This window comes from Kryptolebias marmoratus, linkage group LG2 (genome assembly GCF_001649575.2).
Source record: "Kryptolebias marmoratus isolate JLee-2015 linkage group LG2, ASM164957v2, whole genome shotgun sequence".
Taxonomy (NCBI): Eukaryota; Metazoa; Chordata; class Actinopteri; order Cyprinodontiformes; family Rivulidae; genus Kryptolebias; species Kryptolebias marmoratus.
This window is the reverse complement of record NC_051431.1, coordinates 28,532,612-28,550,535: the sequence shown is the minus strand read 5'-3', so window position 1 is coordinate 28,550,535 and position 17,924 is coordinate 28,532,612. Positions and strand designations below refer to the sequence as shown.

General features: G+C 37.8%; 1 protein-coding gene across 3 annotated transcripts in view; it reads right to left on the bottom strand.

Moving 5' to 3' along the window:
• The window catches only part of tpst1 (tyrosylprotein sulfotransferase 1), a 75,586-nt gene that overhangs the window by 39,514 nt on the left and 18,148 nt on the right, over positions 1–17,924 (bottom strand). For all 3 annotated transcript variants that reach the window (XM_037979967.1, XM_017436546.3, XM_017436547.3), the window contains one exon: positions 15,873–16,888. In XM_037979967.1, the coding sequence (XP_037835895.1) occupies positions 15,873–16,729 (857 nt within the window). In that variant the 5' untranslated portion in view covers positions 16,730–16,888. The remainder of the gene's footprint in view (positions 1–15,872; positions 16,889–17,924) is intronic.

Genomic DNA, 17,924 nt, shown 5'->3' with positions numbered 1-17,924 from the left:
CTAACAATTATGAATGTTTATGCCCCAAATGAGGATAATCCAGGTTTTTTTTAAAGAGCTAGCACAGATTTTAGCAGGTCATTCAAAAGGAATACTTGTTCTTGGTGGAGACTTTAATTGCGTCTTGAACCATTATATGGACAAATTTCCATTAGAACAAAAATATCAATCTGCAAAAACAAAGGCACTGAAGAACCTGCTAGAGGAGATGGGGCTTGTGGAAGTATGGCGTGCAAAACATCCAAAAGTCAGAGATTACACTCATTTCTCTAAGGCTCACAAGAGTCATTCCAGAATTGACTTCTTTTGCGTCCCCAAACAAGAGGCCTACAGAGTAGTGCAATGTCATATTGAACCTCAAACCATTTCAGATCATGGACCTGTGACAATGTCTTTAAATGTGGACCTAGAGAAACCATTAAAGTTATGGAGATTGAATGTGTCACTTTTAAATAATCCAGAGACAATCCAATATATAAAAGACGAATTAAATCTCTTTTTAGATATTAATGATGGGGACAAGGTCTCCCCTTCTATTTTATGGGACACAGCCAAAGCATACTTGAGGGGCAAGATTATTTCATTTTCTTCAAAGATCAAAAAAGATCGCGAGAAAGAACAAGAGAATTTACAAGAACAAATCAGGAAACTCGAAACTGAACATAAAAGAGCAAACAAGGACGATGTATTACAAGAACTAAAAAAATGCAGGCAAAATTTAGAAGACTTACTAACTTACAAAGCAGAGGGCGCTTTACGCTTCGCCAACCAAAAATACTATGAACAGGGAAACAAAGCAAGTAGACTCTTGGCTTTTCAACTAAGGAAATCGCAGGCAAGTCGAGCCGTTCAAAAAATTGCATGTCCATTATCCAAAAAACTAGTATCCCATCCCAAAGAAATAGCAAATGAATTCTCAAAATTCTACAAACAATTATATCACTCGGTGACCATTCCTAACAAAGCAGATAAAATCAAACAATTTTTGCAACAAATTAATCTTAACAAACTTGACGAGGATGAAGCTAAAACGTTGGTGGAGACAATTACCGAAGAAGAAATAAAATCTGTCATAGGAAAGCTTAAAAATAACAAATCACCTGGAGCAGACGGGTTCCCTGGAGAATTTTATAAATGTTTTCAAGCTGAGCTTACTCCAATATTATGCAGAGTATTTAATTATGCTTTAGGATCCAAAGATCCACCTAAAACATGGGCGGAAGCAATTATCTCTGTCATACACAAAGAAGGTAAAGATCCCACACAATGTGCCTCTTATAGACCAATAAGTTTGCTATGTAACGACGTCAAGATTTTAAGTGCCATCTTGGCCAAAAGACTACAAAAGATCATTAATAAACTTATTAATCCGGACCAGACGGGCTTTATACCCAACAGACTCGGAATAAATAATATCAGACGTACCCTAAATATAATTTCAATTGGCCAACAAAGCCCACACCCATCAATGCTTCTCGGCCTGGATGCCGAGAAAGCATTTGATCGGGTCGATTGGATCTTCCTGAAACAGGTCTTATTGAAAATGGGTTTCGATGAAAATTTTATTTGTTGGTTTGATGTACTGTATTCCAGCCCAACCTCTAGAGTACGCGTTAATGGTTATATGTCAGAAAGTTTTCCCTTGAAAAGGGGAACACGCCAGGGATGCTGCCTTTCACCAATCTTGTTTGCCATCAGTATAGAACCTTTAGCAGAGTTGATCAGGACAGACTCATCAATATTAGGTATACCAGATAAAATTAGAACCCACAAACTGTCACTATATGCTGATGATGTCATACTGTATATTAGAGACCCAGTAATTTCTATTCCAAATATTTTAAAATGTTTGAAAGACTTCAGTGTAGTCTCAGGATATAAAGTAAATGAATCAAAATCAGAGGCCATGATGATAAGAGGAACCCGACCCCCAGAACTGTCCAAGTTAGTGAATTTTAACTGGTCTCCTAACGGGTTTCGGTATTTGGGGATTAATATTACCACTGGTGTTTCCAAATTATACGAAGCAAATTATGGAAAGTTATTGGATCGAATTCAAAAGGACTTAGAAAGATGGGATGTCTTGCCGCTATCCTTTTTTGGAAGGATTGAAACAGTTAAGATGAATATTCTCCCTAGATTGTTGTATTTGTTTATGTCCCTTCCTATCTGGATTCCAACAACAAGATTAAAAAAAATGCAAAAAATGATCTCTACCTTTATTTGGCAGAAAAGAAAGGCCAGAATAAAATTTACTCAGCTGACCAGCAGTAAGCCTTATGGAGGTCTCAACTTACCAAATCTAAAATTATATTACTGGGCAGCACAATTGCATGCAACTGTAGATTGGCTAACACAGAATAAGGAAACAACATGGTTGACACTGGAACAGAGTGCATGCCCTAAATTTTCATTACAGGCCCTTGCATTTTGCTCAACTGAAATCTGGAACAAGAACAAAATTAAAAATACGTGGATGAAAAGCACACAAAAGATTTTAAGCAGGATTAGAAAAAATATGAAAGCTCCTCAATATATATCTAGGGCTGTAAAAATCTTGGATATAATAGGCTTTTTACCAGGGCAGCAGGATCCAGGATTTAAAATCTGGCAAAGTAAGAACTTAATTTTTATTGATGATTTGTTTGAAGGGGAGGTTCTGAAATCATTTAGTCAGATTAAGGAGAAGTATGGGTTGACTACATCTGATTTTTACAGATATTTGCAGCTGAGAAGTTACCTGATGTCCCATACTGAATGGTCTCTTCTTAAACTACGACCTACTGATTTAGAAATGTTCTTCATAAAGGTCACCAAAGAAAAAAAATCTGACAAAACGGTGTCAAATCTATACAAATGTTTACAGTCATGTATGTCAGAGGGGTCTCCTGGGATAAAGGAAAGGTGGGAACTAGAGATGAATGTTGTGATTGAGGATCAGGAGTGGGAGCAAATATGTGAAAATGGACATAAACTGACCAGCAGTCCAGCATGGAAAGAATTTTACTGGAAAGTAATTGTTAGATATTTCAAAACACCATATCTTATTTCAAAATTTGATAAAGCTAAATCAAATCTGTGCTGGAGATCATGTGGACTGGTTGGAGATCACACTCACATCTTTTGGGATTGTCCAAAGATTAAAACATTTTGGGAAGGAATTAGAGAGGAAATCTCCAATATCTTACACATTTATATCGAATGGAACCCCCTTGTCTTTGTTCTAGGAGTGCCCCCAAGTACTTTATTTAGCAAGGAAAACAGATACTTGTTTGGAATCCTTGTACTCGTAGCTAAAAAAATGATAACAATAGGTTGGTATAAAGCCTTGCCCCCCACTGTTAGCCAATGGAAAGAGAGACTAGTGAGTGTTTACACAATGGAGAAAACAACAGCAAAACTAAAGCTGACCGTTGATTCATTTAAGAAAAAGTGGAACCCGTTGATAACATATATGCAATTAACATAGGAGCAGGTAAAATAAGTGTAAACACACAGGTATACTCGGTATAGGTATATTTAACATATGTATCTGTTGAGTTACAGGCAAAAGCTACGTGAGCAAGATCTTCCCTTTACTCCATATGTTATGACCGTAATTCCTTTGTAACCTGTGTTTTATATTCCACTGAGCGTGGAGAAGACACTCCCTGGACCTTCAACTTGCCGAATTGTTCAGATGTTTGTTTGGTTGTATTGGAATTTGATGTTTGTGAATCAGTGTGCTAACTATTGATTGTGAATGCAGAATTAATAAAATAAAGTCTTTGTTCAAAAAAAAAAAAATGTTAAATTAGTAACCATGTAATCCAAATCACTTTTCCCCCATTCATGAATGTGTACTTATTGGATTTGTGCATTAGGAGACAAACAGATGTTATGTGTTTGTGTGTGTGACAGAGTTGGGCTAGACTGCTGTACATTACATACATAAAGCAATTTGCAAAAAGCGGAAAAAGTGGAATAAATAAAGTAATACCTAAATATTATTGATCTGATTTCATGGGATGCATTTGCACCTTTTTTTATACTTTTTAAAAATATACAAGACAAATGCCAGCATCAGCCAGCCAACTGGACAACTAGGTGCACAATTACAAGTTTAAATATTCCATCTGCCTGCTTTAATATTGATGTTGAGATGAAGTCATTTGTACGCATTTCTTCTTCCATATGAGTGTGAGAGAGGGTGTGAGTTGTAACTCACACCCTCACTCTCCTCCCAGCTAAGAAAGGACCAAAGGGAAAAAAAAAAACACGTGACAACTTCCTCTCACATTAATACTTGTAATGGCCTTCATCTGATCAATTATTAAACGCTGAGCCTCCTTCACCCAATGTAGTATTCTGTAGCACCAATGGCTGATAAGAGAATCACACAAACATCAAGATCACAAAGAGGTTGGAGTTAGGGAAGATTGAAAGGCTCCCTGTTCTCGGATAAGTAATGGAGGAGGTCTCTCTTTAGACAGGGCCTCCATTAAATCAAGGTTAGGTAATTGATGTTAATGGTAAGACAAGGTCCCACTGTGGGGCCCAGCTGCCTCCTGATAGAGATTTTCATGTAGATAGAGACACAAAGCATAGAGAGTAGGAGTGTTGGTGGTTGCAGTGAGTAAAGAGGCATCTTCTTTCAGGTGTCATGGGGCTTGACTTTAATGCACTGCAGGTCAAGGACTTGAGAGGAAGAGAGGTAAAATGTTTCTGATGGTAAGAGGCAGTCGGGCTTCCCTGAAGCCTACTTATGACCTGCCTTTTCTTCCATCACATGGTATCAAAGTCCATTTAGACTGGACAGATATATTGTTGTCTAAATGGCTTCTAACAGTAGATATATGTACTAAATAAAAGCTACTACCATAGGGTGAAACCCTTTATATTATTATCGACAACATACTCTGCAAAAGTAGATATACAATGAATCTTTGTTCACAACTTATAGCTTAGCCAAGTCTGACTCTGATGGTGGAACATTTTGCCGAATACCACTTTCTCACAGTATCAAAACAAAAATTAATTTGCTTTCATTTAAAAGTAAAACTGCAATTAGCACTACTTTTGCTGCCTAAATAACATCACATATTGCTTAATAAAGATTATTTTACAGGCATATTGGTATTTAACATTATATTTTTTATAGTTATTTTATTTTAATGCACAGATATATATGAGGAGACAGAGACAAATGAACATGTAAACGCTATCATTTTTCTTTACAATGACATTTAAGTTAAAAGCAGTTTTTAAATTTAATCACAAGTATTGAGAATGAAATTATTAAGAACTTAAAATTGAGAATTTAAAATTTAAATTTGATCTTAATATCGTGTCAGCTAAAACACCAGAGTCAACAGGCTGTTTTATTTATAGTTTATTTATAATTGTAGCGTAATTGTACCCGTATTACTTTTTCTCTGCTTTTCTGCTCGTTGTAAAGTAACAATGAGAGCCTGATAAGCTGACCATAGTAATTAATTAGCTGGTACTTAGCCTCCGTAGTGAGCCTGGAGTAGGTTGTATATATATTTCACCTTTTAACATGCTAACTCTTGCAGCTTGTTGCAAACGTTTGTTTCAAAACAGCATTACTTTGAAAGTAGATGGGTGCCACGTTTCTGCTTAACATGCCATGACTGACTAGCTTATCAGCTAGATAAAATGTACAACCAAGTGACCACGTCTGTTTTAATGAGCATTAAAGTTTAGTGAAATCCTCCCTTGGCCACCGTAAACAACTGAATGATGCTCGGAGCAACAGGTAGGAGAGGGGGGAGGGCTGCTTGATGTTTCATCATGTGACCAAAGTGGGGAGGAACAGAACAAAACAAAAACAAATAGCTTTCTTTTTGGTATCTTATTAAAAAGGCATAAAAACAGACCAAAAACCAGAATACAATTTATTGGTTTTGACACTGACTTGACATCCTAATAATTTAAAAGAAAATATATATAATTAATGTCATTTTTTGTTTGTTTATGGGCCAAGTTAGCCAAAATTGAAAAACACAAATTAGGATTACAACAGGAGACCAACACATTTTTGCTTAATATCAATTTCAATACACTGATCTGACGACAAAAAAATGAAAGACATGCATTTTGTAAAATGAAAGCATGTAATATGGCTGTAGAAGTATGGTCTGTTAGAGATTTATAAAAGCATAATTCAAGAAATTTGTCCCAACACTTTGCTTTTTAAAGCTGCAGCCGATGTAGGTTTAATCTTTTTTATGATTTAAATAATCTTTTCCCATTCTAAAGTTAGGAAGGAATTGTAGCACTGCTGCTGTAAGCTTCTAAATAAAGACATTAAGCGAAATTAAATGTCTGAAAGAAAGCTAAATCGATTTGGGAATTCATTCATAGATTTTTACCAGAAAGTAAAAATAATCAACCATATGATATGAGTGGTCAACTGAATGAGTGGTCAGCTGATATGGGTTTTTAAAAGGCCTATATGATGATGCAATAAACACTGCGGCCAACAGTCAATACATTTACAAGATACGCATCTGAACTTAAAGGAGCATTTAATGCTGCTTTATCTTTACAGTGTACATGGTCCACTCACTTGAATAAAAATGTCTCAGCCAAATACACACACACACAAGATATTTTACTTTATTTGTAAACATTTCCCCCATAGAAATACATAGAGATCTCTTCAAATAGAACAATATTTTTGAGGAAATTGAAATCTATTTCAAGATACTTGTTCTGTTTTTGTCTACTTGTGCTACTTTTAACCTTTAGCTAGCCTTTTGCTACTTTAGCTTTAAGTCAGTGTGTATGTGTGTGCAGAGCGTCACTAGGTTTTAAGGACAAGGGGGGCTTAGCCCCCAAGAGACGCACAGGATGTGAGCAAACGTAGCGGGCGAGAACAAAATTTCTCAAACAGCTAACAAAACCTGAGTTGCTTTTCCACATTTTTGGACACATTTAACAGATACCTTACTGTGTAAACGTTTTAAGCAACCAATTATATTTTTATTCAGAACATCAAACAAGAAGTATGTTTACAGTTTTAACAAGAAAAAATGAACTTTTTTTTTTTATTTTGTGAATTATATGGTTATTTATTTAAACTCATATTCTGGCCACATTTTATTGAATTTTTGTAAAAAACAAAAACAAAAAAAAAAAAACATTTTTTTGACACCAAAATTATTTAGGGGGGCTTGAAAACATTTTAGGGGGGCTTCAGCCCCCCTAAAACAGGCCTAGTGACGCCACTGTGTGTGTGTATTTGATTGCGAATCTGTTAGGAAAAAAATATCTCATGAGCCACTGGCCAGTTTAATTAAAACTTGGAGCAAGTAATCATTAGAGGTAAATCTACAATTAATTAACTATAGAAGACAACCCAAGTCAGTTGTCTACCAAAGCTAATCAAACTTAGCAAACACCAAAATTGTATAACTCAGTCAATTTTACAAATACCGAGCTAAAATTGGATGTGGTAGCAGCTAGAAGTCATCACCACCAAAACTATACACTGAGCATGAGATCTTGCAAACCTTTATTTTCAACATTTGACCAAAATGGCTATATGTTGTTATTCTTCAGCATAAGACATTCCTAGTTTAAAACTCCTGCAGGAAGGCAGGCAGCAAGTGATATGCATTTCTTCAAGGAATGCTAGGTGTTTACTTGATGTGATTAGTGGACCTGCTACTTATATCATACTTTTGAGACTAAAGTGTGGTTCAGACAACTACGATCTAAATATATACACTTACGCCAAATAAACCAGTGGTGAAAGTGCTTGTTAAATGTGGACAGGACAAAGCAGTGTCTCAATGCCTCTCTTCAGGCTGCTGGTTTTGGTCCCTGTTCATTAATATTTAATGGGAATCAATTTGTGAAAGGATGACTTGTGCACTAAATGACCACAGATGTGCATTTGAGTCCCAAAGATATGTTATCACTCCTTTTCTGCACAGATATTGTTTTCTGTTTTGTCCATGTTTTTTTTTTTTTTTCGACATTCCAAACAATATGTCATGCAGTGGTTCCCCTAACAAAAAGCTCAAACAATCATTACAAAGATGTAGCACAATGTGTACTACTTGGGAAGATCTGTTGGAAAGAACACTCAGCTACCATCACCGTCTGTAAAACTGACTAGATTACAGCCATTTATGTGTTGGCTAATGTTGATTAGCTGTGGTGGTCATTTTGAATTGGGTTGATTCCAAAAGTTAATCAGAGATGTACAGGTAATGAATATTTTCTGAGAGTTTCATAAGGATCAGTCTTACTAGTACACTTACACTTTTTACTGTCTAACAAACATAGTTTTATTTAGGTGCAAACATTTACTCAAATTTATAACTTGTCTAATGAGAGCGCTTTTTTCTTCTTCCATATGAAAATGTTTATTTTATTTTTGTAAGTGCTTCATTGGTGTTAAATTACAGCAAAAGAAAAGGAAAGTAAACTTGAACAATATATATATGTATGAATATTTATATGTATATGTGTGTGTGTGTGTGTAGAAAGGATTTTGCTACTAAAGACTGTGTAGTACTATCTCAGGGCTGGTGCTAGAGCTAGTTCTTGTAGGTTTTCCACAGCCAGAGAGCCAACTCAGAGCTACATCATTATGTCACAACAAACATCTCTTCTAGTAAATGATTGTTAAAGAGATAGATGTATTGTGTCTTACATTAAACAGAGTGAAAGTGAAACTGTATTTTTAAACATGGTGCTCACTAAATTTTGATTAATTGTTGGTCTCCATGAGCCCGCCCCATGCTCCTGACAAAAGTGGTTCTTTGCTCTGGCCCAACAAAATGTTGGTACTAAATTAGCACATGTTTTGATGTTTCAGAGCCAGAGCTTTCAGTGGCGAAAATGGAAAGAACTGGTGCTAAGTGAGCTGTGATTCCCATTTGGTTGAAAAACCTATATTGTATCACCATCAACTACCTTGATTTCTAAAGATCGACCTCTACTTGAAATATAATGGCCTATAGTTTATTGCAGTCCAAGGAGTCCTCTGTGATATTGATACTGCGCTCACAGATATTGCAATGATAATTTGTGCAGCTCTACTGTGAACCAATTAACATTTAACTTCAACAACCTGCACCAGCAACAATAGTTCATGAGATGCAAAAGAATGATGGGCCACAGCTACAGCAAAACATGAGAAAATCAGAAGACAAAATAAAAAGAAACTTATGTATTTCTTGTTCAATTGCTTTTGAATCATCTATGTGTTTTTTTAAACACCGGGTTTAGAAAGAACTAACTGGAGCCAGCACTTCTTTTGTCGTTTCTTTTGAAAGATATACACTTGAGGAACCACTAAAGAGCTCAATCTATCTACTTTTTTACCCTAAACAACCAAATAAAAATTTCTCAGATCTGCAATAAAATCACTAAAATAAATTAAAATGATGGCGAAAAATGTTTATTTTTGTGCTGAGTCCTTGCTGACACATCTAGTTGATTGTACTGTTGAACTTAAAGTCTTTTACTGTATGTGTACTCAGTTACATAAAACAGCACAAGAGAAAATACATTTGGAGATCTGTAGTTTCTGTTGAATTTAACTAACTCATTATTTGGGTGTGAACAAGAGCATTTTTTTTTCATCTCAATGCACAACACAGAACATACTTCTTGTGCCTGTGTCCTTCAAAGATCTCTCCATCACATCAGCTCAGTGGTAGGTCTGTTTTTGAAAACGTTCAGCCAGCAATAAGAAATATATTTTTGTATTTACTACAGAGGAAGTGAGAGTTATTGAAAAGTCACAGTTAAGTCTGGGGGCATTTCCAGAGGAAAAGGATGGAATGTATGGAAACCTTTTTAATAAAAACCATGACTGCTTTCATCTGCAGACTATAACAAAATGTGGGCCAAATGTCTCTAAAGGACATGGAGTGTGCTCTGGTGCAACGTGGCAGGAAAAGGGTGGTAGCAGAAGGAGGGGGGTGGGAGAATGGAAAGACAGAGGTAAAGAAAGAAGCTGAACCCCTTCAGTGTTTGTCTTTGACTTCCAAAGGCTGAGACCTCCCAAATCACTTAAACCTAAACAACTCTGACACAGAGGGAGCATTAGGAAACCCTTCCTACAACACAAAGGTGCTTACATAATCTCATGTGTTCAGACCACCACTGAGCAGGTTCATCATGGTCCAGAGCAACAGGATGTTTTTTATTTCCAAATGAAATGTAATAAAGGGAGTTCAGGGTTTATAAAAAACAAGATGGAGATATATTTTACAGTCAACGGTTTTGCTTGTTTTTAATTTCTGCAGAAACTCAAATTATATAGAAAGTGATATTCCTCTAGTGTAGGGGTCCGCAACCTTTACAATCCAAAGAGCCATTTCAACCACATTTCCCACAAAATAAAATCTGTTCAGAGCCCCAACATCAGCTTGAGGATTGAAATAAAGACTTGTAAAATGGAATAATGCAACTCATTGTTAAGTTTCATTTAAAAGCTTCAAATAAAAAACAGTTACTTACATTTCAAAATTAAAGAACTAAAATAATTTGGAAAAAATTTTAAAATTAAAGTTACAGTTTTCTGCTGTAACTTTACAATGTTTGCAACTGTTTCAATTTTCATTGAGGTTTTCTTATGGCTCCTGGCAAAAATTATGAAATCACCACTTCTGAAGGATGATATTTCAATTGCTTAGTTTTCTATTTAAAAAGAAAAAAAAATGCCACATGCCACAAAACAGCCTAATGGCATCAAGAAACAATAAAAAAAAGAAAGAAATATAATTGTAGTCAGTCATAATTTCTTTTTTCATAGATAAAATGGAAGAAAAAAGTATGGAATTAAAACACTGTGCCATTAGTACTTCTGTGGCTTTTATACCAGTTTGAATTCTGAGGCGTGTACCTAACTAATTACAAACCGTATTCTTCATCAATCTGACTCCAATTGACTTTTATTGCTGTTGTCAGATCAACTTTGCAGGCTGATGCCCTGTCATTGACCAGTTTTATTTTATTTTTAAAACAAAATTAAACAACTAAAGAACATCCCCCAAAGAGCGGTGATTTCATCATTTGTGCCAGAGGTTTAAGTAAAATGTTTTCATTTGAAAAAAAAAAAGTAATTTAAATTGAAGACAAAAGAAGCTTTTAATAAAATATTCCCTAAGAAATTATTAAACAAAACGTCGATTGCTCAGGCTTTTCATTTTGGCTCCTCCTGAAAATTAACTTGATTCGCCTGAGTTAGAAGGTCATGTACAGTTGAAGCACAGTTCTAAGGTCTGAAGAGACTTATAAGAAATCAGAAGAGAGAGGCCAGTCAGTTGAGTTTGTGGCAAAAGCCTATTTCTTAAGAATATTGTTAATCTTGTCTCGTTCTTGTGGACCCACAATCCTGTCTTGCCCCGTCTCATTGCACTCCTAGTCACGTTGTGTTTTGTCCTTCAGCAACTTACGGTATTTTCTGCATTATAGGGCGCACTGAATTATAAAGCACACTGTCAATGAATAGTCCATTTTCGAACGTTTGTCATATATAAGGCGCACCGGACTATAAGGTGCATTAAGCGAAACAAAACAGCCCCGTCTTTTCGGAGAATACTGCACAGACGTAAAGTCCCCCACATACTTCACTCCGTGGAAGTCCATGCATACTCGAGGCGGACTCAACGTAGACTTGAAGGGGATGTCTGCCGGACACATCCGCGCAAAGATCAATTTTTATGACCGCGTGCGCGTACTCTGTCGCACAATAAACTGCCCGGCGAGAAATGGTGTTCACATTGAGCTGCTTTGTGTGCGACACCAACCACTCCCAGGTGAGAATCGGCGCCAGCGCGACTGCTGCTCTCTGAGAGCACTGACAGGTGTGCAGTGGCTGCCCTGGTGGTGAAGAAACAGGGCTAAAGGCACCTTCTTTTCTTTTGCTTTTTTTTAAGCTAAGAGGCAAGCGATCTCTTCCTCCTCGTCCAGTGACGCCATGACTGAAATTTGTCACGGGAGAATTTTAGGCAATCTGTAAGCTCGAGTATGAAGTCTCAACCATCCGCAGACAGGACGCGTGGCTCACGAAGTACACACAGTACGCCCAAGTATCAGACCCGCCAGGATTTCGGGATGTTGCGATCGCAACTATTAACGCAAAATCAAGCAAACCCCGCAAAATCTCAACTTTGCCCAAAACACCGCAACTTTCCCGCAACTTTAACCCAATAACCCCAAATAACTCACGAAGAAGACATGCAACGTGACATCACATCCTGTTAACATCAGAATGCCGGGAGCATGCAGGAGCAGCGACCGAAGTGAAAACATGCGCTAATGCTTCACACTTGCCCACAAAGATTTCAGCAAAACACCGCAGTGAAGTTAGTTTTAAGTTGGATTTTGGATATTCGCGTTCCACAGAGTTAGCTGTGTCTAGCTCACGACTGACCCGAAACAGGAACGCTAATGTTGGCCAGCCGTGTTTTGGGTCAGCCGTGAGCTAGACGTCGCTAACTCCACGGAGCGTGAATATCCAATATCCAACTTAAAACTAACTTCACTGCGGTCGCAAACCAGTTTCCTACCCAGCTGCACAAGAGTGGGGGGGGAAGCTGTTTTGCACGTCCTGCAGTGGAATCATCGAACATAAACACAAGTCATCATCGACAAACAGTCTGTGTCTGCAAAACATGTGAGGAGAGCTGCAGACGAGGGACAATCCAGAAATGGTCATGAATATCAGTTTATAAGCTAAAAAAGTTCTCAAATAAAGCACCTTTTGATAATGTCAATGTTTGTTGGTAATTATCTTACAAAACTAGTAAGTATTTTTGGTTTATATATTAAAAGTTATGTTTTTTTAATGATTTTAGTTTAAAAAAATCGCAACTTTTAGGAAAATGCCCTGCGAAATTAGGTATTTTAGCCCGCAACAATCACAAAAAATGCCTGCGAAATCCTGGAGGGACTGAAGTATGTGGGGGGCTTTGTAGTTTACCAAAGTCGTACTAAAACATTACGACTTCTTACATATATAAGGCGCTCCGGATTATAAGGCTTGAAGTGCGCCTCATAGTCCAGAAAATATGGTGTAAAAAATACTGTAAATGTGTTAAAAAAGGTTTCATTTTCTAAGGGATTTCAGAAAAAGCCTCCACTGTATGACTGGAAATAAAATGAAAGAGGCTGTAATCTGGAACAACTAACTGATATGCTTGTTTTTTGCCATAAAAGAATCATCTGTTACATACATTTTATTGACATATTGAGGAAAACTGGTCAAGAGAAATGCTGCAATTGGCTTTTCCTATTGTAGTTCTAAATATAAATATTTAGTTTCTATGTTTTTTTTTTTATTATTCAAAACTCCAAGGAGCCACTTCAGAGAAACCAAAGAGCTGCATGTGGGCCCAGAACCACAGGTTGCAGACCCTGTTCTAAAATTTGACACACTGCTAACCTACATGCCCTTTTCTCAAGGTTGACAGCCATTCATAATTCTCCTTGCCTGAAGGCTACATAGTTAAAAGTCAAATACATATGAGCATGTCCAAGCTCATTTTTATTGCACCAGGAATGTGAGATTTAACAGACCCAGTGTTGGCACCGCTCATATCAAGTATTTATTTATCCCCTGTAACCTCAGCAACTAGGCATTTAATAAACTGTAGAAGTTTATAGTTAACAAGGCTTTGTAAAAACTGCTGCCTCAAACATGAACATGTGCTATCAAAGCAGACTGCTTCCAAAACTGCATTCCAAGCAGCTTAAATAACCACAATGTTCTGAGATAAATTAACCATTTGAAAATGAATCACAGCATGACGTGGACTGTTGATGAATCAGTCTCCCCTCGGTGGTTGTAAGGTTCAAAGCACAGGAAACAGCACTGCTGAAGTTTATTTCAACATACAGACTAGACACTGGTGAGCTCAGTTTTCCCAATGTGGTGAACTCAACCTTCCAATCAAAAAATAAAGTACAAAACATGACTAGTTCAGTTTCAGCAAAATGCCTAAAAGGACCTGTTGAAGAAAGGCATTACACAAGCCTATTGTCTTATAACTGTAACCACAATTCCTCTGCACATACAACAAAATTAAAATTACACTGGCTTTGGTCAGAGTAAAATTACAAGCTATCTGAATTTAAACATAACTCTTTGAAACATTGGCTAAAAACTAACCAAAGGTGCACTCATATGTAGATTACTTTGTCTATTTTGTTATGGCGTCATATCTTTATTGTAATTTCATGTTGTGTTTAGTGTTATATCGGTGATGTTTGTATTATTCTCTGCTCTTAGTTTTGTGGGATGATTCTTGTTCTTACCTGCCTTAGGACAAGGGATAAAATTAGCTGTTGTGCTAACGCCGGCATATTTACATTGATGCTTAATGTTGAAATGTTGATTAATATGCATTGTCTTATTGTCTTTTTTATTCAATAAATAATAAAAGAAAAATTTTTTACATTTAAATTATTTAAGGGCCTAGCATTCCTTCAAGAAATGCATATTCTTTGTGACCAGGTGTAACTCCACCATTTCTTAAAATAATTTGAGAACCTATGGAGTTACACCTGTTTCGGTCAAACTTTGAAAATAACATTATGTATGATGTGTGCTTTGTAAATGACTCAGCTATGACCACACCAAACTTTAGCTCAATATCTACACAACTGTCTGAATTACAGACATTTTTGTATTTTTTTAAGGTTAGTTGGCACGGTGGACCATCTTGAATTGTGTAGACTCCAAAAGAAAATCAGTTGTACGCATGCATCCAATGAAAACTTTCTGAGAGTTTCAACAAAATCTGTTCAGTGGTTCATGAGAAGTTTTTCTAACAGACAGACAGAGTTGACACCAATAGTCAATGACAAAGTTTTAAAACAAAGTTCTCACACGACCAGATAGCACTCGGAGTATGTGTTGGGGATGGCACTCAGTTACAAACACAAAAATCTATTTCAATATCTGTAAAACTGTTAGGGCTATAGCCATTTTTGTGTTTGTTAATGTCAATTAACTGTGACAGAGATCTTGAATGGAACGGACTCCAAAAGTTAATCAGTTGTAGATTTACCTCTAATGATTACTTTCTGAGAGTTTCAAAAAAATCTGTTCACTGGTTCATGAGATTTTTTTAGTAAAAAGACTACAGTGGCCAACAGCAAAACAGCAAACAGCAAAACAAACTGCAAACGGCAAAGCACGCAAACACATAATTGATGCAAACTACAAAAAACAAATGCAAAAGAAAAATGCTGCAAAACCAAAAACACCAGCAAGTAAGAAAAACTGCAAACTCTCTCCACAGAACAGCAGTTCACCAGACTATTAGGGGGACTCGAGGTTAGATTCAGCGGTGTCTTCCTGACATTTGTCCTGGTGCTGCCAGTGAGATGTCGGTTAGCTCACCTCTGTGTCTCCCTCCTCCTAAACATGGTGGTTTGCTTAGGGACCATCAACAAATTACCAAACAAATGACACGCTAAGTGGTCTATGGCTCCTGGAGATGTCGGCTCGGCTGGGGTTCCGGGGCTGCGCTGGGCACTGGTGAGCACTGGGAGGATGACCATATGCCCTTTCACCTTGATCCTTCTGGGTGCTGGCTGCCACGGTGGACTGGTGGTCTTAATTTAATAAAGTAAATCATGCAATAATTATTCTTATTTTGAGATATCTTTTTTGTAGAGCAAATCTGTTCTGGCACATGTAGGCAGCCATCTTCTCCATATGGTATGCCTGATATGTCACAACAGGACAAAAAAAAGCAATGCATTTGCAGTTCATTTGGCTATTTGCACCTGTCAGCCACCGTAACAGACAGACACACACACACACATACACAAGTACAAAAAAATTATCAAAATTATTGACTTTTTAAAAAAAAAAAGATTTTAAAATTACTTACTTAGACAGGGAAACTCCCCCAGCTTTCCCAATGAGCTCCTCATGGTGGAGGACAGCCTCATTCCAAGGAATGTCGAGGAATTTTAGTAGAGTCTGCATCCATTTTTCTGGATGGAGGACCAGCTGTTCATAGTGAACTGGTAGGCACTTGTCTGCTGCCTCCATGCACTGAGTGTACATTGTTTCTATGGCCCGGTTCCACTTGGTCAGGCAGTCCCGGTAGCTGCCCAGGTCAAAACCTGCAATGGTCACTTTCCGTGAGATCATGGAGTGAACTGAAGCTCGCCCATCACGAATCATTAGCACAAACTTGGCATGTGGAAAAATCTTGGCCAGATAGGAAAGTGACTTCAGTGCGAATGGGTCCTTATTGCAGAGAAAGTTGGCGGGCTCGCCATGTTTGACAATGATCTCCAACAGGAAGGCCTGCATGGCGGCGTCCAGCACCTCATCTGTCACACCGGCCTCATCCAGGCGCATCTTCTCCCGGCCCGAACGGCTCCACATTTGCTTCATGGCCAAAATTCGTGGAATGACACGAGTTTCTTCACCACATCGCACGTCTGGGTGGGCATCCAGCATAGCTCTCATTAGAGTGGTCCCACTTCGGGGCACGCCACCAATAAAGACGAGTGGCATATCTTTGTTGTAAACAAAAGGTGCGCTGAAGTTCTGGCCTGTCCGTAAAGTGGTCCGCATGCTGCCTCCGAGCGCCGACAGAGGCAGGATTCCCCCAGGCTGGCTGCGCTCCTCGATGCGATGATGGCACTCCATGGCGTGGCGGCCAAGGTAGAAGACTGTGACCGAGCTGATGACCAGGCAGGCAACCAGCAGGTTCTGTTTCAGCTTGCCAATCATGTTGTTGGTCAAAAACAGGGTAGAACGATGTCACCACTCTAGCAATTTCCAACAAAGCATGAGAAAATGATTTGAAGGGTAATTAGGGTTTGCTGAGAACCAAGCATGGATCAAGCTCCCTGGTGCCCAGCAGCCGTCGAGTCCCCAGCTCCATGTGGCCTGGATTGTGGCACAACACAAAACGCACAGTTAGTTTATCTAAATAAACAAAACTAACAGTAAAGCCTAAACAAGAAGGTGTCATTTTATGTTGCAGATTTAGAAATATTTCTAATGACAGGGCTGGCATTGCTGAATGCAAATCAAATGAAATACTTGAGTGAAAATTATTACATCTGTTTGACAGGCCATTTGATTTCAGCCGGAACTGGGCAAAACAGTTTCAAGCACAAATATGACAAAAGACAATACCATCAGTAAAATTAACTCTGTCCTACACTTGTTTATTGAGTTAGTCAGTCCCTCCAGGAAACTGTGATCACAACTATTAACGCAAATTCAGCCAATCCCTGCAAATTTTTCTCAGAGTTGCAAATTTGATCAATCACTGCAACTTTCCCACAAATGTATATCTCTCAGATACAATAATAATAACAAATGAAACAAAATAGAGTCTGATTCAGGAGCACAGCAGGGTTTTATAATGTCCCTAGCAAACACAAAAATGGCTATAAAACGGTAAAAAAAACAAACATCCTATTTACAGATATTGAGCTAAAGTTTGATGTGGTAGAAGTTAAAAGTTATCCTCAACACCTATTTCAAGCGCCAAGATATCTCGCTATATCTTGCTACTGCTGCTGACATTAAAACCCAGGGGTGGAAATTAGCACCCGCCACCGGCCAAATGCGGGTAAATATTTGAAGTGGCGGGTGAATTTGATCAACACACGCCACTGGTGTTATTTGTCCTCTTGACATATAGGGGGCAGCAATGTGCTCGAGTTGCTGCTGTTACGTCGAGCCGCGTTCCCCCATCAGATACGGTTCCCCCTGCGTCTCCATAAATAATGACTTATCTATTAACAGAATTGTTTAGAGGGGCAAATATTTCTCATTAAAAAAACAAAAAAAATAATTCTTTTAAAAATAAAATGTGCTAATAATATCATAATACAGAGGAATAAACACAGGTAAGGAGTTGTTGGTCAATTATTTTTGTCCCATGTTTTAGAGGGGGAACCGATTATTTCAG